The sequence below is a fragment of the Equus asinus genome, chromosome 17 (assembly GCF_041296235.1).
Source record: "Equus asinus isolate D_3611 breed Donkey chromosome 17, EquAss-T2T_v2, whole genome shotgun sequence".
Lineage (NCBI taxonomy): Eukaryota > Metazoa > Chordata > Mammalia > Perissodactyla > Equidae > Equus > Equus asinus.
The window spans coordinates 42,901,010-42,925,917 of record NC_091806.1 but is presented as its reverse complement, the minus strand read 5'-3'; the positions used below and the strand labels follow the sequence as shown (position 1 = coordinate 42,925,917).

At 62.2% G+C, this 24,908-nt stretch overlaps 1 protein-coding gene across 4 annotated transcripts; it reads left to right on the top strand.

Annotated features, from left to right (window-relative positions):
* The first annotated feature begins 3,969 nt into the window (after positions 1-3,969).
* ATG2A (autophagy related 2A) lies at positions 3,970-23,418 on the top strand. 4 transcript variants are annotated; one of them, XM_044762137.2, is made up of 41 exons: positions 3,970-4,258; positions 6,403-6,565; positions 6,651-6,803; positions 6,956-7,058; positions 7,453-7,588; positions 7,734-7,832; positions 8,112-8,208; positions 8,296-8,460; positions 8,563-8,703; positions 9,206-9,443; positions 9,527-9,671; positions 9,768-9,860; positions 10,305-10,463; positions 10,565-10,808; positions 11,124-11,220; positions 11,344-11,503; positions 12,153-12,295; positions 12,395-12,534; positions 12,639-12,799; positions 13,235-13,385; positions 13,523-13,722; positions 13,828-13,908; positions 14,104-14,210; positions 14,297-14,389; positions 15,351-15,421; positions 15,576-15,652; positions 16,287-16,451; positions 16,602-16,728; positions 16,815-17,029; positions 17,598-17,806; positions 18,087-18,222; positions 19,718-19,933; positions 20,162-20,263; positions 20,360-20,444; positions 20,534-20,669; positions 20,769-20,841; positions 21,041-21,123; positions 21,390-21,511; positions 21,660-21,814; positions 22,567-22,719; positions 22,797-23,418. In XM_044762137.2, the coding sequence occupies exons 1-41, from the start codon at positions 4,088-4,090 to the stop codon at positions 23,031-23,033; spliced, it is 5,802 nt and encodes a 1,933-aa protein (XP_044618072.2). In that variant the 5' UTR covers positions 3,970-4,087; the 3' UTR covers positions 23,034-23,418. The 4 variants fall into 4 exon arrangements, with proteins under 4 accessions (XP_044618072.2, XP_044618070.2, XP_044618071.2 ...); XM_044762135.2 differs by having other exon boundaries at positions 16,287-16,457; XM_044762136.2 differs by having other exon boundaries at positions 6,648-6,803.
* Positions 23,419-24,908: the final 1,490 nt, after the last annotated feature.

The window sequence follows — 24,908 nt, the reverse complement described above, 5'->3', positions numbered from 1 at the left end:
TGGACCCCTTCCTAGGGCCCTGCCCCCCAGCACCCTTTATTCCCCTGATCTCCAGCCCCTATGCCACACTGCAAAGTCTCCACTCTGAAGCATTGCCTGGATGAACAGCGGTCCCTGTGAGCAGCAGGAGTGGGCAAGGAGACCTGAAAATGAGGCCAGGGAGGGGGCTGGGGGCTGGGGCCCTCTTCAGAGTTTTCCCCACCTGCCTTGGGCCTTGGTGACCGCTCAGTGCCCCATGGAACCCTGTAGCCATCTTCCCTGTTGCAGATGGAGACTGGGTGCCCAAGAGGTGCCCGCTGCTGGAGCAACAGAAAGCCAAGGCGTCAGTCTAGCCAGGCCAGGATCCAGGACCGTACCACTGCAGAGCTGGCCAGCGACCCCCTTGCTCAGAAATCTTCAGCAGGCCTTGTCCACCCGGCCCTTGGTGTCCTTGTCTGTCAACAGAAACCCATAGTCTCCTCCTTGGCTACCTCCCAGCCTCAGGAGGTAAAGCCTCTCCTACATCCGGGCACAGCAAGCCGGGGAAGGGCAGGCCACTGAGCCTTCTACAGCCAGGAGAGGACCCCAAGGCCCAGAGAGGGGAAGTGCTCTCTGGAGGAGAGGAGGTCACACAGGCCATCCTCAAAAGTTGAGACCAGGGGCCAGGCCCCCACCTCATGGCCTAAGTCAGGAGGGCACCAGCTCCTGCCCCCCACCGAGGCACTCTGGGGCTGGTGCCCTACACTCCGAGGGTCTCGAGACCAGGCTGACTGTGGAGGGTTGGTGCTTTGTACAAAGCGGGTGCTTGATTTGAGGATTGGGGGACCGAAGAACATAAGATTGGAGGACATAAGATTTCTTGTAGGAAATGGCGTTTGAATTGGTCTCAAAATAGATATAATATCATGGCAGGGCGGAGTGCAGAGTTGAAAATTCTTTTCTTTTTTTTCTCATCTTTATTGAGATATCATTCACATACTATAAAGTTCACCCTTTTGTTATTATTTAGTGGATAGAGAGCATCAGTTTCTCAAGATGAAAAAGTTCCAGAGACTGTGTGCACAACAATGTGAATATACTTAACGCCACTGAATTGTACACTTAGAAATGGTTCAGAGAGCAAAACTTGTGTGTATTTTACCACAATTTAAACAAAATGCAAAATCCAGGCCCACCACCATGGACCAAATCAAAAGCCACAGCCCCCAGCTCCCCACCATGATCCCTTCCACACGCGTCTCTGATCCCACTGATGAAATTCCCAGAGGGGCTTCTTCTGGGTGGGCCCCACCCCCCAGGGCCCCTGAAGCCTAGAGCACGCAGTTTGCCTGAGGAGTTTCCACCTATCTAATGTGGGGAGGCCCCCAGGGAGCCCCACCAAGCCGGGCCCTCCCCCTTCTCTTTCTATGGGGGGAAACCCTGACTCCATCCCTCTCAGAGCCCTGAGTTCTCCACCACCCCATTGTCCAGTAAAAGCTCCCGAATGCAGTGCCCAGGGCCAGTGTATTTGTTAGGACTGCTGGACCTCAAGGGGGACCTGGGAGTTCATCCCAGAAACACCCCTATGAGGTCCCCAATGCCACCCTCCCTCCTAAGAGAAGATTGCCGCCTTTACCCTGCTGGGGTTTTATGCTCTCGTTCTGCTCCTAATCCAGGCATGGGCCAGGCTGCGGGATGACTGTCTTTGGAGTTGGGTTTCTGTGGAGCTGGCTGTGCCTTGTCTGGCAGAGGCGGCGGGGAGGACGTTTGTGCCCCTCTGAGTTCTGTCTCCCCCTCTGCTCTGGTACAGACATGACACTGTCCTGGCCACAGGGGGATCAGACTCAGGAGTGGACTCGCAGGCACCCACTAAGGGACAGACGTGGCTCCCAGTCAAGTTACAATGAGAGACACGTGAGTGCAGCCTCACTGGAGCAAAGTCCACCCAGGAAGCAGCTGCCCCAGATTGGGGGCCTGAATATAGGGAATGGCCTTGTGTCCCCAACCTTTGCACAGGGTGCACCCCATTCCCACTGCAGGCGAACAGTCTCCCCCTCCTAGACTGGACGCCGGGACAACTTTTCCTAAACTCCAGGATATGCCCATCTGTATTCTCGCTGCTTTTGGGAGGAGAAACGATGCTTATTCATTCACTTGTTCCAGCCTCTGTCTTCCTCTTCCATAAAATGGGCATATTAACAGTGCCTCCCTCATTGAGTGCCTCCCTCAGTGTAGTGAAGAGCAGATGAGGTAATGAACATAAAGTGACAAGCCCAGGGCCCGGGACATCAGGTGGGCTCAATTCATGATGTCTATATTTTTTTTTTGAGGAAGATTAGCCCTGAGCTAACATTTGCCGCCAATCCTCCTCTTTTAGCTGAGGAAGACTGGCCCTGAGCTAACATCTGTGCCCATCTTCCCCTACTTTATATGTGGGACGCCTGCCACAGCATCGCTGGCCAAGCAGTGCGAAGGTCCACACCTGGGATCCGAACTGGCTAACCCTGGGCCACCGAAGCGGAACGTGTGAACTTAACCGCTGCGCAACCGGGCTGGCCCCTATTTTTTTTTTTTTATTAGTTTAATAAACATTCCATGAACACACCACCACCCCTGGCCTGTCACGGGAGACAGGCAGATCTCTTGATTCATTCCACAAGCATTTTCTGAGCAGCCATCCTATTAGCATGCCTCCTTGAATGGGGACTTCCCAATGTTTCCCAAATTCTCTTAGAGGCGGTTCCTCAGTCCCTTCCAGGTAATGATTTGTCTCACCTACTAACCTAACCCCAGGTTACAGAGGATAAAACAGGCTCACAGAGGAGTAGTGACTTGCCTGAGGTCACACAGAGTTGAGACTGGGATCCAGGTCCCTGCCCCTCGGGCCAGGGCGTTGCCTTTACCTCGGGCTGACTTTGGCATTAGATTGCAGTAGAATCCATCTCCCAGGTAAGGCTAAAATAGATTATAATTACTTGTGAGCGTCTCTTAAATCACTCACGATGTAAGAGGGTTTGTGTGACCAACCCTGCAGAGCAGGGGTCGGCAAACTTTTTCCGTAAAGGGCCAGAAAATAAATATTTTAGGCTTCGCAGGCCTCAGTCTCAAGTATTCATTCAACTCTACTGCTGTAGCAAGAACACAGCCCTAGACGGTCCTTAATTGAATGAGCATGGCTGTGTTCCACCAAAACGTTGTGGCTGGACACTGACTCGTGAATTTCATATGATTTTCACGTGTTGTGAAATCTTGTTCCTCCGATTTTTTCCAACTGTTTAAAAATGTGAAAGCCATGCTTAGCTCACTGGCTGTACAAAAACAACAGCCTCCCTGCTCAAGGGTTTTAGAATCCAGGATTAGAAATACGAAAAACTATTATTATTTATTATTCCAGAGAGAGGCTGGAGGCCCAACTGCAGAGAGAGGGGAGGGTCAGTAAATCTGCTGAATATTCCAGGTGAGGAGTGGAAAAAAAGACCTCCTTGCTGATGGACTCACAGTAACCCTAATAAACCTGTTATCTGTAAAATGGTGACAGTAATCTCTACCTTAGAGGATTGTTATGAGGTCTGAATGAGATAAAGGATGATAAAGCGTTTCGTAAAATGCAAATGTTCATTCACTTAATTGTTTCTACAGCTGCGTGCTGCGGCTCTCACACTGACTTCATTCCTCTGGGAAGCTTTTTACGAAGTTTGACGGGACACTGTCCCTTTAAATCCTCCCCAACTACCTCAAGCCGTCGGACGAGTCGGCACATGCGCAGTCCTTTGCGGAGCTGGCACCTCCAGCAACAGCCTTCCCGGAGCCTGTACAGGCGAGGTTAAAGGCCGCCCCGCCCCAGAATTTATACGCAAGCGTAGATCAAAGCTGGGAGCTCTATGTCTTGCAGAGAGCCCGGTCCCTTTTTCGCGCCCGAAGGCTCCGCCCCCCGCGGCCAATCAGTAGGCCTCGCCCTTTGCAATGGCCAATGGCAGTGAGCGTGGGGGGCGTGGCTGAGCCTCCGGGGGTGCGGCCTGGCGCTGAGAGAAGCGGCGGGGTGAGCCGGGGGCTCTAGTGAACAGCGCTGCCGGAAGGGGATCGCCGGCGGGCGGCGAGCGGAGGCGGCGCGGGCCCGGCGGTCTCCGAGATGTCACGATGGCTGTGGCCATGGTCGAACTGTGTGAAAGAGCGGGTCTGCCGCTACTTGCTGCACCACTACTTGGGTCACTTCTTCCAGGAGCACCTCAGCCTGGACCAGCTCAGCCTCGATCTGTACAAGGGCAGCGTTGCCCTGCGGGATATCCACCTGGAGATCTGGGTGAGGAGACAGGCCCGAGTCCGGGAAGGGGCGGGGGCGCAGCGATCTGAGGCTCCCGGAGAAAGGGTCAGGCCGGGGGAGCAGGCACCAGCGTGGAGAGGCCGTGGGAGTCTGGCCCTTTCCAGGCGTCGGAGAGACCCGGCTCATCGCCTCCAGAGCCAGAACCTGCGCGGGATGGGGTTCCTGCCTCCTCTTCACTGGAGCAGAAACAGGCTGGAGGGGGAGATGTCACTTGTCTGGAGAATGCCAGAATGAGCACATCGAGTTTGGGGCCTGAGTTGAGGAGCGTGGTGCCGAGGGGCTAAGGAGAGGGGGAGGCGGGAGTGGAGGAACTAGGGGGCTCCGGTGGGACCTGGCCAGGGCAGTGACAGAGTTGGGGCCGTGCAGCTGGTCAGGGAAGGCTGGTAGAGGCCCGGAGCCCTGCTGAGGGCACCTGTGGGAAAGGTGCCCTGACCTCCTGACCCCACCATGGTCCTGGGCCTGGTGGGTGGCATTAACCTCCTGATATGGATGTCAACAACTTCGTCAACACCCATGTTGATCAACACCTCGTGTGACTGCTGTCACTCCTTACTTCCTGCTTTAGGGAGAGTGGGATGGACCAAGCGGGTGTTTGGGGATGGGCTTGGGGGAGTCAGCAACCCCACCTGGAGGGAAGCCCCCAGGAAAAGTGGAGCGGTCTGGCCTCTGGCAGGCAGGAAGCCCAGGGAGATGCTGGGGAAGCAGAGAGGAGTGAGGTCTGGGTCAGAGGCCTGAGGCTGGGGGCGGTGACTCATGGCTCAGCTGACCTGGGAAGTTGCAAAGGAGCCACCAATTAGAGGCGCCAGCCCAGAGCTAGCACTGGGTCAACCCTCCATGCCAGGGCAGCAGGAGTGCGCATGGGGCAGGGGTCTCTGGCTGAGACAGGGTGCCTGGCTTCAGGGTAATCGGGGCGGAAGAGCTGGGCTTTAGGGGCCAGCCAGGCCTTCCTGAGCAAATGTAGGGTAGGGGGAGACCCCCTGAGCCCAGAGTTGGGGGCACCTCCCGGTAGCCTCTTGCCTGTGAATCCCAGTGGAGGAGGCCTTTTCTGACCTCTGACTTCAGCCCCTTAATCTGGCCTGAAAGAAATGACCTAGACCTCTAGGCCACCTCTTTCTACTTCCGATCCCAGAAAACAGTCCCACCCACCCCACCCAGCCCCAGTGCTGGCGATTGAATTGGCTCCTAGCGAGGCTGCTTTCGGGGCTGGCCTCCGTGGAGGAGTTGGGCCCTGGTGGAGTGCAGGTGCTTTTCCAATAGCCAGCCCCTCCTCCCAGCTGCTCGGCCTGCAGCCCCTACCTTGAAGACCCCAGAAGAAGCCGAGTGCCTGCGGACCCTGGACTGCGATGGAGTAGAGAGGCCTGGGTCCCAGTCTCAGTCCCTACAGGACACTGGGTGACTAGACTAGTCGCTTCTCCTCTGTAGGCTTCAGTTTCCCCATCCGTGGATCTCTGGGGGAGGAATTTGGACTGGATCCCTATGGGCCTTCTAGTTCTGTCATGTATGTGTTTATTCACCAATCCAGCAAGTGGTTACTGAGGCCCTCTCTGGGTGGCACCACATGCGCTGTGGTCACACAGAGAAAGCAGGTAGGCTGCTGCCCTCAGGGAGCTCCCAGGCTGGTGTGGGTGCACTTACTCCCCTATTTGTACCTGGGGGCTCGACCTTGTGCCTCAGAGATGTTCAGCACACCAGTGTTTGGAGTTGGGATGGTCCCCTCAGCTCAGGTCAGCCCCCTGCCTGCCTATCCTGGACCCTCCCCTTGAACCCCGTGCTCACCCAGAGTGAACTTGGGGTGCTGCTGCTCTCTGCTGGGCCTTTGCACATGCTGTTCCCATGCCTGGAACACTCCGCCTTCCATCCCCTCTGCCTGGCTTCCCCCCTTCATCCTCCAGCTCTCCCGCCTTGGACTTGAAAGATTGGGCATGAGAAGATGATGCTGGGATAGGGTGGGCCAAGAGTAGGGATCAGCATGAGCAAAAGTAGGATCTCTGCAGTAGCATGTGGAGGGATGGGGAGAGCGAGGCGCTCTCCAAGGTGGAACAGCCAGACGAGGGGTGCGGCAGCCGGGGAGACAGCCAGATTTGGGGTTTCCCTGAGCCGGCTCTGTCCCCTGCTACTCTTAGTCTGTGAACGAGGTGCTGGAGTCCATGGAGTCGCCCCTGGAGCTGGTGGAAGGCTTCGTGGGCTCCATCGAGGTGGCCGTGCCCTGGGCTGCGCTGCTCACCGACCACTGCACCGTGCACGTGTCAGGCCTCCAGCTCACCCTGCAGCCCCGCCAGGGCCCAGGTGAGTGCAGGGCGAGGCTGGGCTGAGGGCAGAGCAGGTGGTGGGAGGGGGCCTGCCTGCTCTGAGACTCTCTTCCTACCAGCAGGGCCAGGGGCCGCCGACTCGCAGAGCTGGGCCTCATGCATGACCACAAGCCTGCAGCTGGCTCAGGAGTGCCTGCGGGACGGGCTGCCCGAGCCCTCTGAGCCACCACAGCCCCTGGAAGGGCTGGAGATGTTTGCCCAGACCATCGAGACTGGTAAACGGGCCCTTCTCCACCACCCTGCCCCTCTGAGGTCCACGGGACAGAGGGGGCCCAGACGGCAGTGAGGCCACCCCCCTGCCCCAGCAGGGGAACTCTGCCTGTCCCTTGCTGCTCCACGTGACCTGAGACCCCTCTCCACCCCTCAGTGCTGCGAAGGATCAAGGTGACCTTCCTGGACACTGTCGTGAGGGTGGAGCACTCTCCAGGTGACGGGGAGCATGGCGTGGCAGTGGAAGTCCACGTGCAGAGGTAGGGCAGGCCAGGTGGGGTGGGCTGGCATGAGGAAGAGGGGAGTGGGGGGCTGCAGAATGACTCTGTCCTGCCCCACCCCCAGCCTGGTCTTGGGAAGGGCACGTCTGAGTGGGCCTGGGCGGTGGCCGAAGCAGGGGGAGGCAGGCTGTGCTGTGAGCCTGGAGCAGTGTTCAGGGGCCAAGGCTGGGGCCCCAAGGATCAGATTCCATGCCGTGGGTCTGAGGAGCGGTGCTGAGCCCCCAAGCTGGCCATGGAGGTCCAGGATGGCCTGGCTAGGATGGGACAGCTCTGCAGGCCAGACTCTCTGACCCCAGACCCCTAGAACAGAATACTTTGCGGGGGGGCTTCAGGCTCAGGGTACCTGGGCAAGGGCTGACCCTGCACTCCCCAGACTGGAGTACTGTGACGAGGCAGTGCGGGACCCAAGCCAGGCGCCCCCGGTGGACGTGCACCAGCCTCCCGCCTTCCTGCACAAGCTGCTGCAGCTGGCGGGGGTTCGCCTGCACTTCGAGGAGCTCCCCGCACAGGTGGGCCAACTCTGAACCCACAGTCTCTTTCTCCTTCTAATCTCTGTCCTCTCTGGCCCTTGACCCCTCTGCCCCCCCATCCCTTCTGACTGTCTCTGACCTCATCTTCTCCACCCCTTCCCTCCTGTATCCTCTCATCTCCCAGGAAGAACCCCCAGAGCCCCCCTTACAGATCGGCAGCTGCTCAGGGTACATGGAGCTGACGGTGAAATTGAAACAAAATGAGGCCTTCCCAGGCCCCAAGGTGGGTCCCGAGGCCCCTGGAGAGGAGGGAGTGGGCCCCATCTCAGACTCCTCCTCAGCGATTCTGACCTTCCCTGGGACAAAGTGGGGTCGTTGAATGGGGAAAATTACTGCCTCCTTGGCAACTGGAGAAAATGAGGCTGAGAGAAGTCAAGTTGGGGCCAGGGTCACACAGCTAGTTGGTGACAGAGCTTAGGCTGGCAACTGGCATCCTGTCCGCTCAGGATGAGGGCAGGTGGGTGGTGGGTTTAGGCTCCATGGCTGCCCCATCTGCCCCCAGCTGGAGGTGGCCGGACAGCTGGGCTCCCTGCACCTGCTCCTCACCCCACGGCAGCTCCAGCAGCTTCGGGAACTGCTTGATGCCGTGAGCCTTGCCGGTAAGGCCTCTGGGAGGTCCCGGGGGTAGGATGGCTGGGGAGGGCCCGGCCCGGCTGGCTTCACACAAAGAAGTGTCCTCTCTGTAGACCCCGAGTGCCTGATTGACAAGCTCAACAGGAGCCGGCCGCTCGGGGCTGAAGACTTGTGGCTGATTGAGCAGGACCTGAACCAACAGCTGCAGGCGGGGGCTGTGGCCGAGCCCGTCAGCCCAGACCCCCTTGTCAATCCTGTTGTCAGCCTGGACAGCACTGGTGGGTGTGGGGCCAGAGCTGGCCGTTAGCAGGGTGGCTAGTGTGGGTGCAGGAGTTGGAGTCGAGCCCGGCTGGCCCTGACGCCCCTCCTCTGGCCGCCAGACCTCTTCTTCTCCATGGCGGGCCTCACGAGCAGCGTGGCCTCGGCCGTCTCTGAGCTCTCCCTCTCCGATGTCGACCTGGGCTCCTCTGTGCACAGCGACTCGGCCCCCCGTCGGCTGTCTGCCCAGGGCCACCCAACTGGTGAGTGCTCTGGGGCAGGAAGAGCTGGAAGAGGACCCAGTACCGACGTGATGTCACATGCGCATGCCTGGAGGTCCACCGTTGGTGACTTGGTTCCCTGGGGATGCTCAGTAATGGACAGAGCCTAGGTTTCAGCGTCAGGGATCTTGGGCCAAGCTCTTCGACTCTCTGAGACTTAGTTTCCCCTTCCATTCAAGGGAGATGAGATCTGCCCCTGCCAGGCTGTATGTTGGCCTATGTTTGTTGAGAGCTTGTGTGTCAGGTGCTGGGCTGATGCTCTATTCCTTCTAGTCCCTTCCACTCCCTTGACAGGGTTGAATTGGGCCTGGTCTCAGCACCTGGCATAACGAGGCTCCATGTCACCCCTGCCTGGCCAAGCCCCCTGCCAGAGCCCCTGCCAGCTGGGTCAGGGCTTCTCCCAGCCTCCAGCCTGGTGTCTGTCACTCTACTTGGGATGCCCGTGAGCTCTGGGGAGCCTCTGGTGAAGCTTCTGTCCCCTCAGGCAAGACGGCCCCCACGCCCCTCCCAGACACCCTGCGCCCTGACTCGCTGCTAAAGATGACCTTGGGGGGTGTGACCGTGACCTTGCTTCAGACGTCCGCCCCGTCTTCTGGACCACCTGACCTCACCAGCCACTTCTTTGCCGAATTTGATGCCACCAAGGATGGGCCCTTCGGTTCCCGTGACTTCCACCATCTCCGACCGCGCTTCCAGAGGGCCTGTCCCTGTAGCCATGTCCGGTACAAGCCCGTGGCAGAGGCCTGAGGAGGGTCTGCCTGAGCTCCCCACGTCCGCCCTCTGATGCCCAGCTTCTTCGCTGCAGGCTAACGGGTGCTGCCGTGCAGCTGTCCTGGGAGCTGCGGACCGGCAGGGGCCGGCGGACCACCAGCACGGAGGTGCACTTTGGGCAGCTCGAGGTGCTGGAGTGTCTGTGGCCCAGGGACACTTCGGAGCCTGAGTACACAGAGGTGAGGGCCACGGAGCATCAGTGTGCACGCCAGGGCCTGGAGGTTCGGCTGGGCGTGGGGCTTGGCCTGACTTTCACCTCCTGTGTCCCATCCCAGATCCTGAGCTTCCCCAGCAGCCTGGGCTCCCAGGCCTCAGCTCGGCCCTGCGCCCACCTGCACCACACACAGACCCTACGCCGTGTGCCCAAGGTAACCCACCCCTCTCCAGACCTAGGGGCCCTTGGCTGTTTCCCGTGGTGTGTTGACCCCCTCCCACCAGGCTTCCCCGGTGTCTCCCCACTCCCGCCCTCCACCCGCTTACCCTGTGCTCCAACCAGAGCACAGCCCGGGGCCCTTGAATATGTCTGCGTCATTCTCAGCCTGGTTGCCCCTCTTCTGGCTCATCATGGCAATCCCCTGCTGGCCTCCAGGGCTGGGAGTGGCGAGTATTGGGTAGCTTTTATTAAACCAACATGGTTTTCTGCCTTGGGCAGGGTGGTGAGGGTCTCCCATCCCCTCCTGGGTCCCCTGCCCGAGCTTTTCTCCTTACCACCCAGGAGGGCTCTGTGTTCTGTTTTTGCTCAAAGGGGCCCCTTCCCATCCTGCCCTCACCCACCCCACAGCCTTCGCTGACCTGAACACCCTCGCCCTCAGAGCCGACCCCGGCGCCCAGCTGCCTGCCATTGCCACTCAGAAATAACCCTGGACCTGGCTGACTTCCAGGCGGATGTGGAGCTGGGGGCCCTGGACCGGCTCACTGCCCTGCTGCACCTGGCCACCACACCCCCTCCCGAGCCGCCTGCCGGCCTGCTGGTGAGATGCCCAGCAGGGGCGGGGAGTGGGGCACGGACCCTCTGCCTGAGACCACAGTGGTGGGGGCCCTCATGGCACCTCTGACCCCCCACCTCCTGCAGACGGAGCCCCCCGCAGCTGCCGAGCAGCAGACAGTGATGCAGCTCTCAGCACCCCGGGCCACACTGCGGCTGCGATTCCCCATTGCCGACCTGCGGCCTGAGCGGGACCCGTGGGCAGGCCGGGCTGTGCGGGCTGAGCAGCTGCGGCTGGAGCTGAGCGAGCCCCAGTTCCGATCAGAGCTGAGCAGTGGGCCTGGTCCCCCGGCCCCCACCCGCCTCGAACTTACCTGCTCTGACCTACATGGTGAGAGCCCCAGGGGGATGACACCAGGTGCAGGGGGCTTGGGGCTACAGAAGGGGCTGGGACATAGCGGGGCAGACCCTGGCCAAGGCCTCACCAGCTCTGTGGGGCATCAGTATTGCCTGGCAGCGAGCAGAGTGGACCTTTATCCCTGGGCTGCTGCACACCATGGGCATGAGGGAGGACACAGGTCTGTAAACAGTAAAGGACAGTCACTGCGGTGGGGGTCCACGCCCCCGCTGACCCCACCTGGCATTGGGGAAGAAATAATCATGAGAGGCAGCAGTGATAACCCCCCACCCCGCCCATCCTCTCCAGGCACCTATGAAGATGGGGAGAAGCCCCCTGTCCCCTGCCTGCGGGTCTCCAGAGCCCTGGATCCCAAGAGCCCTGGACGCAAGTACTTCCTGCCCCAGTAAGTGGGGTCTCTGGAAGGGGCAAGCAGGAGAGGAGGGCTTTGCCACTGAGGGTGGTGGGAGGCCATTCGGGACCAGGGGCTGGGGGCTTGCATGCCAGTGACAGGCCTGTGCCCCGGCAGGGTAGTGGTGACCCTGAACCCCCAGGTCAGCAGCGCACAGTGGGAGGTGGCCCCGGAGAAGGGAGAGGAGCTGGAGCTGTCGGCCGAGAGTCCATGCGAGCTGCGGGAGCCCGAGCCCTCGCCCTTCTCCTCCAAGAGGACGATGTACGAGACAGAGGAGGTGAGGCCCAAGGCGTCTCAGAGGTGGCTGTGGGCCAGGGAGCAGGCCTCCCTGGGGCACCAGGTGATGTGACTTGGCACCAGTGAGAATTTCATCTCTTCTATCATCTTGGGTCACTGGGAGTCGCAAGCACTCCAGCCTGTGGGGCCGGGAGAGAGAGCACTGCTGAGGGCAGGCCCTGGTGGCTGTGGATCTCCATCAGGAAGACCAGGAACCTATCCCCTCAGCTGTTTATCAGCCATGTACACTTGGGCCTCAGGATCCTCTTCTCTGAAGCTGATGAGGGTTGAGTGAGAGGCAGTTAAGGGCCTGGCCTCTGTCCAAACGGCCTGGGTTCAAATCCAGACTCTCCCACTCAGTGGCTGTGTCATCCTGGGGAGTCGCCCACCCTCTTGGAGAGTTACCTACAGATGAGTTTCCTCATCTCATAGGCCTGTTGTGGATAAAAGGGTTTCCCATACCTGAGGCCCTCAGAGCAGGGTTGGCACATGGTCGATGCTTCGCACGAGAGGGCTGTCAGACAGCCCCGCAGAGAAGGGCTTGTGTGTATGAATGAGTGAATGAGAATGAGTGAATGGTGGGAAGTCAGGATGCAGGCCTGGGTGATTCCCAGCCATCTCTCAGATGCCTTTCCCCGCCCCCCATCCAGATGGTGATTCCTGGAGACTCTGAGGAGATGAGAGCCTTCCAGAGCCGGGCCCTGGCGCTGTCGCGCTGCAGCCTGGAAGTGGTCCTGCCGAGTGCCCACGTCTTCCTGCCCAGCAAGGAGGTCTACGAGAGCCTGTACAACAGGTGGCGACACGGGCAGGGAGGGGGCTGGCAAGGGGTGGGCCGGGGTGGGCCAGGCTGGGCCTCCCTCACCACCGCCGTCCATCTGTCCACCTATCTCAGGATCAACAACGACCTGCTCATGTGGGAGCCCGCTGACCTGGTTCCTGCCCCCGAGCCTGCTGCTCACCCTTCGGGCTACCCGGGCCCTTCAGGCTTCTGGCACGACAACTTCAAGATGTGCAAGTCAGCCTTCAAGCTGGGTAGGATGGGCATCCTGGTGGGGGCCCGGGGCCCCCGGAGCTGGGCAGGGCTGGGGTAGCCCTCCCAGGTGTCCTTCCCACTCGGCTCCTTGATCTCACCCCAGACTCAGACTCCGATGACGAGGATGCCCACTTCTTCTCGGTGGGGGCATCAGGCGCCCCCCAGCCTCCTGCCTCCGAGTCCCCGAGCCCTCACTCCCAGAGCACCTTCTCTACCCTGGTGACGGTGCTGACGGGTCGGATCACAGCCCTCTGTGAGACCAAGGTGAGGGCAGCCCAGGGAGAGGTGAGCCCCTGACTCCAGAGCCCCCACTGGCAGGAGAGCAAGACCGGGGGAACAGCTCCAAATTGGGAATGTGGGAAATAGGCCTCAGTGGGGGTGAGTGTAGTCTGTCCAGCCAGCTGCACTCACCCCCCACCCACTGGCCCACCCGTCCCGATACGCCCCATCATCCAGTTACTAGCGCCTGCTGTGTGAGGCAGGGGTCCACATTGGCACCATTGGCTGCTAGGAGGCAGGCAGAGCTGGGATGACTCTTCTGGCAAAAGCAGCAAGTGCTGCCCTGGGCCTCTGGCAGAGTCTGGGTAGAGGCTGGAGCTGACCCTCATGAGTCAGGGCTCCAGGAGGCCCCCTCATCCCTGAGGGTGGGGCAGCGGCGGGGTGCAGCTGGTGGGGCCAAGCCACGTGCTGTGTCTGCAGGACGAGGGCGGGCAGCGGCTGGAGGCCGTGCACGGGGAGCTGGTGCTGGATGTGGAGCAAGGCACCATCTTTAGCGTCACTCAGTACCGCGGCCAGCCAGGACTCGGCTACTTCTGCCTCGAAGCCGAAAAGGCAACACTCTACCATCGAGGTGTGAGGGCTGGAGGCCAGTCGCCTTGGGGTCTCTAGGGTCCATGGTCAGGGGTGGGGGCTTGCAGGAGGGCTGTGGGCCCTGGGTGGAGTGGGCGATCAGCCGGCTTGGCAGGGGCTCACCAGATGCCTCCCCAGCGGCCGTGGATGACTACGAGCTGCCCAGTCACCTAGAGCTGCCCAGCTTCGCTCCTCCAGCCCAGCTGGCCCCAACCATCTACCCATCGGAGGAAGGGGTGACTGAGCGAGGAGCTTTGGGCCCCAAGGGCCAGGGCCGCGTCCCCCACATGCTGTCCACTGCTGTGCGCATCCACCTGGACCCCCACAAGAACATCAAGGTACAGCCACACCTGCTCTGGCCCACCCACTTGGCTGGGGCAGCTGCCTCCCTGGTGCATGGCGGGCTGGGCTCCCACTGCACTGACTGTGCCCCCCCCCCCCAGGAGTTCCTGGTGACACTGCGGCTGCACAGAGCCACCCTGCGCCACTACATGGCCCTGCCAGAGCAGAGCTGGCACTCCCAGGTGAGGGAGGGTGCCATGGTGGGCAGGTCTCTCGGCTGGGAGGAGGCGGGTGTGAGGGGCATGGCCTGGGCTGAAGCTGGCTTTCCTGGGCAAGGGCTGTGGTAGGCAACTGATGGGCAGCATATAGGGAGCTGGCTGGTTAGAGGAGGAAGGAAGCTCCCATCCTCACCGCCCCTTCCGCCCTGGCCCCTAAAGCTGCTGGAGTTCTTGGATGTGCTGGATGACCCAGTGCTGGGCTACCTGCCCCCGACGGTCATCACCGTCCTGCACACACACCTCTTCTCCTGCGCCGTGGACTACAGGTACCCAGGCTGGGCGGGCCGGGGCCGGGGCCGGGGCCGGGCTCTTATGCGTAAGGAGCCTGCCCCAACTCCAATGTGACCCCCAGGCCCCTCTACCTCCCTGTGCGTGTCCTCCTCACCGCCGAGACCTTCACTCTCTCCAGCAACATCATCATGGACACCTCCACCTTCCTGCTCAGGTATGCGGGCTGCTCCCCCACTCCCCCACCCCCCTACGTCCAGCGGGACTGCAGCTGCCACTCCCCCATGCTCCTGCCTGCCTGCTGTGTGTCCTCTGAGCTTTTCTGTTCATTCAGGTTAATGATCCCTCCCTTAGGAACTCCTGGAGGGTGGTTGGACCTCAAATCAGAGCCTTAAAAAAAGCATTTGTGGGCTCTGACCTGATCATTTCCCACTGGTGGTTGTCCTGAGGATGTGAGCATAAGAGAGGTGGAATGCGCGCCTCTGCGCTGTAACTTCAAACAGCCAAAACTTCCAAACAATCTAAATGCCCTTAAATTACAACCTGGCTCGGTAAACATGGCCCACCCAACCATTAGTTATGAAGCATAACTGAAAAATACGGGGAAATGCTTTAGTACAATAATTACTGAAGAAGGCAGGATGGAAAACTACGTATGTTTTAAAAAACAGATTTATGAGGGGGTATTTATATACATCTATGTGGCTTCATAGAAAAGACTGGAAGGAAAAGTATGGTACTTTTTGCAGAATTTGGGTGCGGGCTTATGAGGGATTCTCCTTTTCTTTTTTATTGCTGTATTCTAAAATGTCTTCAAGGAGCTTGCGTTATGTTGCCATTAAAATAAGGACTTAGTTTAAAAGAATAGGGAATGTTGTTGGGGGAAAACAGGACACTTCCGTCCCGGGGCTGCTGTGAGGCCTCAGTCAGGCGGAGGAGCCGGAGCACGTGGAGAATGAACGAGAAAGTGCTGCCGGCCCCGGCGAGCACCTGCTGTCTGGGCCTGTGGCGCAGGAGACCCGGCCTGGTCTCCCGCAGTACAGACAAGAACGCCCGGGCCAGAGAGGGCCCAGCACTAGTTTCTTGTGGGCTTGGGAGCCCCCCCCACCCCCGCTGGCTCCCGTGGAGCTGCCGCCTGCAGCGGCTCCTGGGCCCTTCTCAGCCCTGTCCCCCACCAGGTTCATCCTCGACGACTCGGCCTTGTACCTGTCCGACAAGTGTGAGGTGGAGACCCTGGACCTGCGGCGAGGTGGGCAGGGCCCGGGCGGGGCTCCCTCCCCATGAGATGTGCTCACCCGGCGGTTGGCTGGGTTCTCAGCCCCCACACACGTGTGCACGCCCAGTGGGGGCACCGGGGCCGGGAGTGGGGAGGCAGTGGGAACTTCTCCCACCTTCTGCTGCAGATTACGTCTGTGTCTTGGACGTTGACCTCCTGGAGCTCATGATCAAAACCTGGAAGGGGAGCACCGAGGGCAAACTGGTGAGTGTGGCGGTCACCCAGGGTCCCCCAGCCAGAGCAGGCAACACGTTCCAGGGAGGCTTCAGGACATCACCCTTTCCCCACGCACCATCTCTCCTCTTCTACTCGCTGGGCCTGGGCTCAGGTCATGGTCACTGCCTGCCTGTCCCATGCTGGGCTGTGGTTGTTGGCCCCCTGGAAAGGACCAGGTCCACCATGTGTGTCCCCCACTGTGAGCCCCGCCACCAGAGGGCAGCTGCGGTCAGCGCAAAAGCAGGGCCTCACGAGTCGGACAGCCTTTGTGGGTCCCCAAATTCCTCACTTGTAAGTGGAGATAATAGGCTGAGGTCAGGGAGAAAGCAGCCTGGGGAGCTGGCCCAGCCTTCGGGTGGGGTAGGGGTGCTCTGGGGCCAGCGGCACACAATCAGGCACCCAGGTTGGACTGGGCGAAGCCCTTTGTGCAAGGAGCGCACTCCTGCTTCTTCCAGCGGCCCTGGGCAAAGCCCCTTTCACCCTCTGCACTCAGTATGCCCGTCCATTCAGTGGGGTTGTTGGGCAGGCTGACACACCCAGGGGAGGCCCAGCGGGGCCTATCTATGTGTGGTGGGCATAGAGCCTGGGCTGATGGCGTCCCCACCCCACCCCGCCCCCACAGAGCCAGCCACTGTTCGAGCTGCGCTGCTCCAACAACGTGGTGCACATGCACAGCTGTGCCGATTCCTGCGCCCTGCTGGTCAACCTGCTCCAGTACGTAATGAGTGAGGGCGACCTGCACCCCCCACCCCGGCCCCCCAGCCCCACGGAGATCGCCGGCCAGAAGGTACAGGTGAGGCCTGGCCACACAGGCTACCAGAGCTCTGCCAGGCCCCCTCCCCTGCCACATCCCCCAGGGGCCTGGAGATGAGGGAGCCCTGGGCCCCACCCCCCCCTTCCTGTCACTCATTCACCGCTCCTCCCCTGCCTGGCCCAGCTCTCCGAGAGCCCTGCCTCCCTGCCCTCATGCCCCCCAGTGGAGACGGCCCTCATCAACCAGCGGGACCTGGCCGACGCCCTCCTGGACACCGAGCGCAGCCTGCGGGAGCTGGCCCAGCCTTCAGGTGGGGTGGGGGGTGCTTTGGGGCCTGCAGACACAATCAGGCACCCACGTCGGCCACCCCCTCCGAACGGCCTTTCTCTCCCGCAGGTGGCCCCCTCCCTCAGGCCTCGCCTGTGTCGGTGTACCTATTCCCAGGTGAACGGAGTGGGGCCCAGCCCCCCTCACCCACTGTTAGGGCTCCCGCTGGCAGCTTGGGGTCCCGCCCAGAGGCCAAGGAAGATGAAAAGGAAGCGGAGGACGATGGAGACACTCTGGACAGTGACGAGTTCTGCATCCTTGACGCTCCTGGCCTGGGCATCCCCGTGCGTGGTGGGCAGGCGGCGCGGGCCAGGAAGGGGTGGGAGAGGGTAGCGCGGTTTCATGCCCCTCTAGGGCTCCTGCTGTGAGAGGCAGGAAGTGGTCACTGTCATTGGGGAGGTGGGGCTGGGAGGGTCGCCTGGGGAGGCTGCCCTGACTCCGGGCTTGGAAGGAGCGAGTGGATTTCCCGAGGAAGAGAGAAGGCACGGCATCTGGGGCAGGGGGGCGGGCCATCAGGTGGATGAGGAGCAGCGTGGTTAGTGGGAGGGTGAGGAGAGCCAGGGGCTGCAGGGGCGCTGACCTCCTGGGCCCACGTGCCAGTGGGAATCTCCAAACTCACTGTCACATATGAGCAAGACCTTAGTCCCGGGGAGAAAGGGCCAGCAGAGCGAGGGGCACTCAGGCTCCCCCTGGACAGGGCCCTCAGACATATTCCCTGGGCACTGTGGCCCGCGAGAGTCATCTTTCATCAGAAACAGGGAGGGAGGCATGAGGATGGAGGAGAAATGGGGGGCGGCCTAGACTAGGAGAGGTGTCTGTGCCACCTGGATTCACATGGCCTCCTCCCTGCAGCCCCGAGATGGGGAGCCCGTGGTGACGCAGCTGCATCCCGGCCCCATCGTCGTGCAGGATGGGCACTTCTCACGGCCACTGGGCAGCACGGACCTGCTGCGGGCGCCCGCCCACTTCCCGGTGCCCAGCAGCCGCGTGGTGCTGCGTGAGGTCTCGCTCGTCTGGCACCTCTATGGGGGCCGAGACTTTGGCCCCCACCCCGGCCACAGGTGAGGAGGAGCAGGTACAGGTGGCCACTGTGGCATGGTGGCCCACTCACCCAGGAAATGGGGTCTGGACTGGGGTCCAGCTCTGACCTTCAGGCGCTGGTAACCTTGAGCCAGATGCTTGCCTCCTCGCTGGCCTCAGTTCCTCCTCGCTTGCCCTGCCCACCTGCCAGGGCTGAGGCCAGAGAGGGTCCCTGGCCTCAGGCTGAAGGACCTGCTTGAAGGGAGGGGGCAAAGGAAGGGGCTTCCCCTGAGTCCATTTGTCCCCTGTCCCTCTTCCCAGAGCCAGAGTCAGCCTCACGGCCCCCAGGGGCTCCCCTTCCCGCTCTTCTGGCCCCAACCGGCCGCAGAACTCCTGGCGGACGCAGGGGGGCAGTGGGAGACAGCACCATGTCCTCATGGAGATCCAGCTCAGCAAGGTGAGCTGGGGACTTGGGCTGCAGAAGGCCAGCCAGGGCGGGGGACAGGGGCCTCTTGTCCCTGCCGTTCAGCCAGTGCTTCACTCCACGGGAGCTCGCTGTGGCCCCTGGTTGTGCACCAGCTCCTGTGTTTATGGAGTGGCCGCTATGCTGCATCCCGGGTGCTGTTCTAGATGCTGGATACGGTGACGGGCAAAGCCCTGGCCTCCTGTCACTGGCACCGTAGTGGAGGGAGTAGGATAGACCGAGTCTGTCAAATGTGATGAGTGCTCGGGAAAGTGAGCAGGGAGGGGCAGGAGGGTCCTCGTGGAAACGTGCTCTTTGCACGAGGACCTGAGGAAGTGAGCCGGGAAGGGCTTCTCAGGAGGAGGACACAGCGAAGGCTGGGAGCTGGGAGCGTCCCTGCCGTGTTCCGGAAGCAGCGAGGAGGCCAGCGAGCCTGGAGCTGAGCAGGGAGGACAACAACAGGAGACGAGGCCAGAGATCCTGCCGGGACGGGCCGACAAGGGCCCTGCAGGCCACGGATGGTTTTGGTTTTTACTCAAATGAGATGTAGTCAGCACGCAACAGTGGCCATGCAGGGCGGTGGCAGCAGAGCGGGCAAGAATGGTCAGATTCTGGAGAGATCATGATGGTGGGAGCACAGGTTGGGCTATTGGAGTGGACGTGCATGAGAGAGAGAGAGAGAGAGCGGGTCAGGCTGACCTGAGATCGGGCACGTGCAGGTACCGCTTGCTGTGGGCGAGCCTGCGCAGCCCCACCCCCCAAGCTCACAAGAGCTGTTGTTGCTGAGAACTCTGGGATGTACTTTGGAGCACTGGCTGGGGCTCTCGGAGCACTGAGGGGCCGGCGAGCCGGTGCCGGGGGAGAGGCAAGGGCCTGAAGCTGAGGAAGGCCCTGCCCCGTTCAAGGGGCCGGAGAGAGGCCAGCGCACTGGCATAGCAGGAGCAAGGGCAGAGGGCAAGGCCTTGCGGGGCCATGGTGAGGAGTTTGCAGGCTCGAGATGGGCAGGCACATCCTTTACAAAGATCCCCCTGGTGTGCGGAGAAGGGGCTGGAGGGAACAAGCAGGGTAGCCATCCAGGGGAGAGCTGACAGCAGCCCCAAGACCAGGTGGCAGCTGCGGAGTGACAGTATTGCACACAGATTGGAGAGATGCTTTGAGGAAGCAAAACCAACAGGCATGGTTGATGGAGAGGCGGGAGGGCGAAGCCTGGACCAAGGTTTGTGCTTAGGATGACGGGGGGACGGGTGCCGCTTAGGTGATGGGAAGGCTATGGGAGTGGGGGAAGTGGTCCGTTGTGGTTCATGTGTTTGAAATGTTCAAAAAGTTTGAAATGACTGTGAGATGGCCATGTGGAGGTGTCCTGGTGGCAGCCACTGGGGCTGAGACGGGGCCGGGGGCAGGAAGGGTGGCTGGAGAGGGGGGCCTGGGGCAATCCCCTCCTCCGTGTCTGGCCCTGCCTGCCTGGCTCAGGCCTCTGTCCGCCCCTCAGGTAAGCTTCCAGCATGAGGTGTACCCAGCGGAGCCAGCCACAGGCCCCACAGGCCCCGCAGCCCCTGGCCAGGAACTGGAGGAGCGGCCACTGTCCCGCCAGGTGTTCATCGTGCAGGAGCTCGAGGTCCGCGACCGGCTCGCCTCCTCCCAGATCAACAAGTTCCTATACCTACACACGAGCGAGCGGATGCCGCGGCGCGCCCACTCCAACATGGTATGGGCCACCCTGCCGTCCGCCCTGGGCTGGGCATGGGACCCTGGAGCCACGTGTGCATGCACACACGTGTATGTACACAAACACACCCAGGTTGTCTGGGAGGCTGGCGGGGCTTGGGGGGCTCAGCTGAGGGAACAGCACGTGCAGGTGCAGGACTGGCTGGGCGAGCGGTGGGGCGCGGGCCCAAGGCCCAGCAGACACCCGGAGCTTGCCCTCTGCCCCCAGCTCACCATCAAAGCGCTGCACGTGGCCCCCACGACCAACCTGGGTGGGCCTGAGTGCTGCCTCCGAGTCTCACTGATGCCCCTGCGGCTCAACGTGGACCAGGTGAGTGGGCTGGGCTGGGGCGGAGCCCCAGGGGAACGCCGCTGCCTCTGAGCCCCTGAGTCTGAGCCGCTCCTCCCCACGCTCCTCCCCGCGCAGGACGCCCTGCTCTTTCTCAAGGACTTCTTCACCAGCCTGGTGGCCGGCATCAACCCCATGGTCCCGGCGGACGCCTCTGCTGAGGGTGAGAGGCTGGGCCAGGGAGGAGAGGGTCCACACCTCCTGCCTCCTGGCCATGCCTGGGCCCATGCCTGGTCTCTGCCCCCCACCCAGCTCACCCTGAGACCCGAGTCCAGCCCAGCAGCCCCCAGGAAGGGCAGCCCGAGGGCGTAGAGACGACTGGCTCCCGGGAGGCCGTGGGCGGTGGACACGGCTCCTCCTCTGCTGAGCAGCAGCCCATCTACTTCAGGTAGGGCCACGGGCGGGGGGCCGGGGGCTGGGGGCCCTGGGCCAGGCTGCAGCGGGGAGGTCAGTGACCCAAGGACCCCTTTCCCCACGCCCCACCCAGGGAGTTCCGCTTCACATCCGAGGTGCCCATCTGGCTGGATTACCACGGCAAGCACGTCACCATGGACCAGGTGGTAAGTGGGGCCGTCGGGTGGGGTGGCCACATGGGCCAGACGCTCTCTGGGGTCCCCCATTCTGTGGCCTGGTCTTTGGGGGCCGAGGGGCCAGGGCTTGCATCCAGGCACCTCTGGCTGCTGAGCGGCCTCCAGGGCTCCTGTGGGCCGGGCAGGCCCTGTGCCCCATGTGTGAACCTGAGCCCCTGCCCCACCCCAGGGCACCTTTGCTGGCCTCCTCATCGGCCTGGCCCAGCTCAACTGCTCCGAGCTGAAGCTAAAGCGGCTGTGTTGTCGGCACGGGTGAGCCCTCCACACGCTCCAGCACCCCAGCCTCTCTCCAGGGTCCCCATCTTCCCTTCGCTCTGTTCCTGACAGGCTGTGTGGCCTTGGCCAAAACATCACCCCTCTGGGGCCCGTTTCTCCTCTGTAAAATGGGCAGTCATCCCTCCACTCAGGGCTGGGTGGGGTCATGGGAGGTCTTGGGGTGCCTCAGGTCCTCCTGGCCCCATGACCCCTCAGTGGGTGGCTCTACCCCACTCCACCGTCCTCTCCTCTCCCCTTGCCAGGCTCTTGGGCGTGGACAAGGTGCTGGGCTATGCTCTCAATGAGTGGCTGCAGGACATCCGCAAGAACCAGCTGCCTGGTCTGCTGGGCGGCGTGGGCCCCATGCACTCAGTTGTCCAGCTCTGTGAGTGTCTGGCTTTGGGGGCTCTTGAAACTGCCTATACCTTGGGGCAGCCTAGAAACCACCATTGGGAATAGGTGGAGGAGGTCCTAAAGCCAGGTAAATGGGGGCAGTGCAGCCTTGGGCATCTCTGACAACCCCATCCCCCCAGTCCAAGGGTTCCGGGACCTGCTGTGGCTGCCCATCGAACAGTACAGGAAGGATGGGCGCCTCATGCGGGGGCTGCAGCGGGGGGCGGCCTCCTTCGGCTCGTCCACGGCCTCCGCTGCCCTGGAACTCAGCAACCGCCTGGTGCAGGCTATCCAGGTTAGTGGCCCGGCGTCCAGAGGTGCAGGGCAGGGAGGGTCTGCTCCACGGCGCCCTGTTCCATCCCCAAAGCTCTCCTGAGGGGGGCAGTTATGGGGGACAGTCACGGAGAGGAGAGGCCAAATGACTGGCCTGGTGCCTTCTGGGACCTGCAAGCACAGCCCTGTGGGGACCCGGCAGGGTCTCTAGAGAGGAGGCTGGAGGGATAAGAGGCACCTGAGGCCCCTCACCCAGGGCACTAAGCTGGGGTGTGGCGCAGCCGGGTGAGGAGGCTGGGTGCAAAGGAGTGAGGTTGAGTGCGAGACATGGGGGCAGAGAACAGAGCAGCCGGCAGACAGAAGGCAGGTCGGCCTCGGTGAGGGGCTCACTGATAATCCGTGGGGTGAGCGTGGGGGACCCCAGGTCTCTGCTGGGGCTGCCCCCAGAGCTGGCAGGGCGGGGAGGGGCAGGACTGCGGAGGCTGCGCACTCAGGGAAGCCGCATTTGTGACACCCCACAGACTGGGTGGGGGGGACACGGACATGGTGGTCAGCAGGAGGAGGGTTTGGGTCCAGAGGACATTAGCAGAGTCCCCTCAGGAGGCATGCCGTCCACGTGAAGGCCCCTGACCCCAGGAGCACCACCATAGGGGGGACAGGGATGGGGGCTTCCCGGGCTGGCCGGGGGTCCAGCATGGTCCTTGGAGGCTGGCTCAGGGCTTAGGGGCTGCCCGGGCCAGCTCTCCTCATCTGGTGCCCTCTGTGTCCCCCCAGGCCACAGCCGAGACGGTGTATGACATCCTGTCCCCGGCAGTGCCCGTCTCCCGCTCCCTGCAGGACAAGCGCTCTGGGCGAAGGCTGCGAAGGGGCCAGCAGCCAGCGGACCTGCGGGAGGGCGTGGCCAAGGCCTATGACACGGTTCGAGAGGTGAGGCCTGCCCTGCTCCCAGTTGTCCCACACCGCCCCCCGACCCAGACCCCTGCACTGACCTCCAACCCCTACAGGGCATCCTGGACACAGCTCAGACCATCTGTGATGTGGCATCTCGGGGACACGAGCAGAAGGGGCTGACGGGCGCTGTGGGGGGCGTGATCCGCCAGCTGCCGCCCACGGTGGTGAAGCCGTTCATCCTAGCCACCGAGGCCACGTCCAGCCTGCTCGGGGGGATGCGCAACCAGATCCTGCCCGACGCACACAGAGACCACGCTCTCAAGTGGCGCTCCGACGAGGCCCAGGACTGAACGCCAGGCACCCGGGACTCAAGGGTGCTGCCCGCCCACGGAGCCGGGCAGGCTGGGCCCTCAGGGGAAGGACCGGGAAGGACCCTGCCCGGCCCGCTGCTGCCAATCGCTGTGAGAATGGGGCCTCCCTGCCTGGGGCCTCGGGCCTGTCTGCACTTTTCCTCTGGGGAGAAAGGACACTGCCCCCGACCTGGGCCCACACTGCTGCCCCGTCCCAGGACAGAGGCTTCAGACCCTCGGACACAACCCCGCTCAGCCAGTGTCTTTCTGTGCCTGGGGGGTGGTCGGGGGACAGACACCGTGTGGTTCAATGTATTATTTTTAAGCTCCTTGAGCGTGTGGCTCAGTGTCTGCATGAAGTGGAATAAACTGTGCCACCGCCAGTCCCCTGGTCCTGCGTACCTGCCCCGCCCTGGCCTCCATCTCCGTACCCACCACCTCCCATGTCACCACCTGGGGTCACCATCCCCTCCCTGCCCGCCCAGCAGGTTAACCCCAGCCCCCCCACCTCTGACCCCGCAGCCAGCCGCCCACCCCAGCACTCCTTCCCTCGGCCGCCCTGCCTCTCGGTGCTGGGCTCCTCCTCGCCACTCCCAGGGTGCCGCTGTCCTGGCCCCACTTCTGACGTAAGGGAGCTGAGTGAGTCAGGAGAGGAATGGCCCTGGGAGTCTGCCTCGCCCAGACCGCATTTCTTGGCTCTCTCCCTGCAGGAGCCCAGGGTCCAGCCTCACCTGGGGTGGGGTGTGAGGGCACAGCTAGGGGGACGCTGGACCGGAGCAAAGGGCTGGGCTCTGGGGTGCCCCAGGGAGGCCCAGACGCTGCCTGTGTGACCGGAGGCTACACCCTTGGTCTCTGAGCCCCAGGCCCTCCTCTCATCCCTCTGTGCTGGCCCCAAGAGGCTGCTCCTGCCATCCCCAGCCGGCTTTCCAGGTGATGGGGGTCTCCACCCTGGGGTCCGGGCACTGTGGCCGGAAGGGGTCCTGGGGCGTGAGCTCAGGAGTGTTCGTGGGATGGGAAATGCCCATTGTCTGCCCCCCCAACATTGTTTCTTGCGGACAAGCAAGAAGGGGCTGCTCCCATCATGCCCCACCCCCCAGGAGCGCTGCACTGAGGCGGGTGGGGAAACAGAGGCTCGGGTTAAGAGACAGATGTGGAGAACCCTCACCTTGCTGGGTCATCTGCAGACCCCTCAGGGCTTAGCAAAGGTCCCCCAGCTCCCCTTTCTGTCCTGGTGTCCCCTCTGAGGGAGACCTGGGCATTAATGAGCCGGTCACAAGTTGGTCCCGGTGGACCCCAGGGTCCTCGCTGCCCACGGTCACTTGGGGTGGAGGGAGAGCAAGGGAGGGGTGGGGCCCGAAGGGTCTGCACCACGGGGAGAGGCGAGGGGGCCTGGCCACTGCTTCCTGGATGGCGCCCCGCCCGCCTGGGCACAGTCCAGAGACTCCATCATGCCCTTTGAACCCCACCGCAATGGGTACTGACAGGCGGCGGGACAATCATTAACCGCCACCAGGGGCTGGGCCAACGGCACAAAAGGCGCTGGGTCCAGGGTGTCCCCACTTCCTCCTTGTGCCCTGAGGGCCAGCCAGGCGCCCAGGTAAGAGTCGGCCCGGGGTCAGGCCCCTGCAGCCCTGGGCTCCGGAGCCCAGCCCACCTTCTGCAGGGTCCCCAGCCTCCGAGGAAGAAAGGACGGGACCCAGACCACCGCTGGGTGACCCGGGCAAGTCCCTCCCAGCCCTGGGCCTCAATTTCCACCTGTGAGATGAAGGGGCCAGGCCTCCTGATTGGGTGGCGGCATTGCCGTTGCCGCTGCCTCCGCCAGGCCAGCGCTCAGTCTGGCCTGGGCGCCTTCAGGACGGGCTGCTGGGCTTTGGG

Excerpts from the sequence above, each read along its gene's own strand:
- ATG2A (XM_044762134.2), top strand. The coding sequence starts at position 4,088 with ATGTCACGATGGCTGTGGCCATGGTCGAACTGTGTGAAAGAGCGGGTC. Across the intron at positions 11,221-11,343 it reads CGCAAGTACTTCCTGCCCCA|GGTAGTGGTGACCCTGAACC; the intron begins GTAAGTGGGGTC and ends GTGCCCCGGCAG. Across the intron at positions 13,723-13,827 it reads ACCCCCACAAGAACATCAAG|GAGTTCCTGGTGACACTGCG; the intron begins GTACAGCCACAC and ends CCCCCCCCCCAG.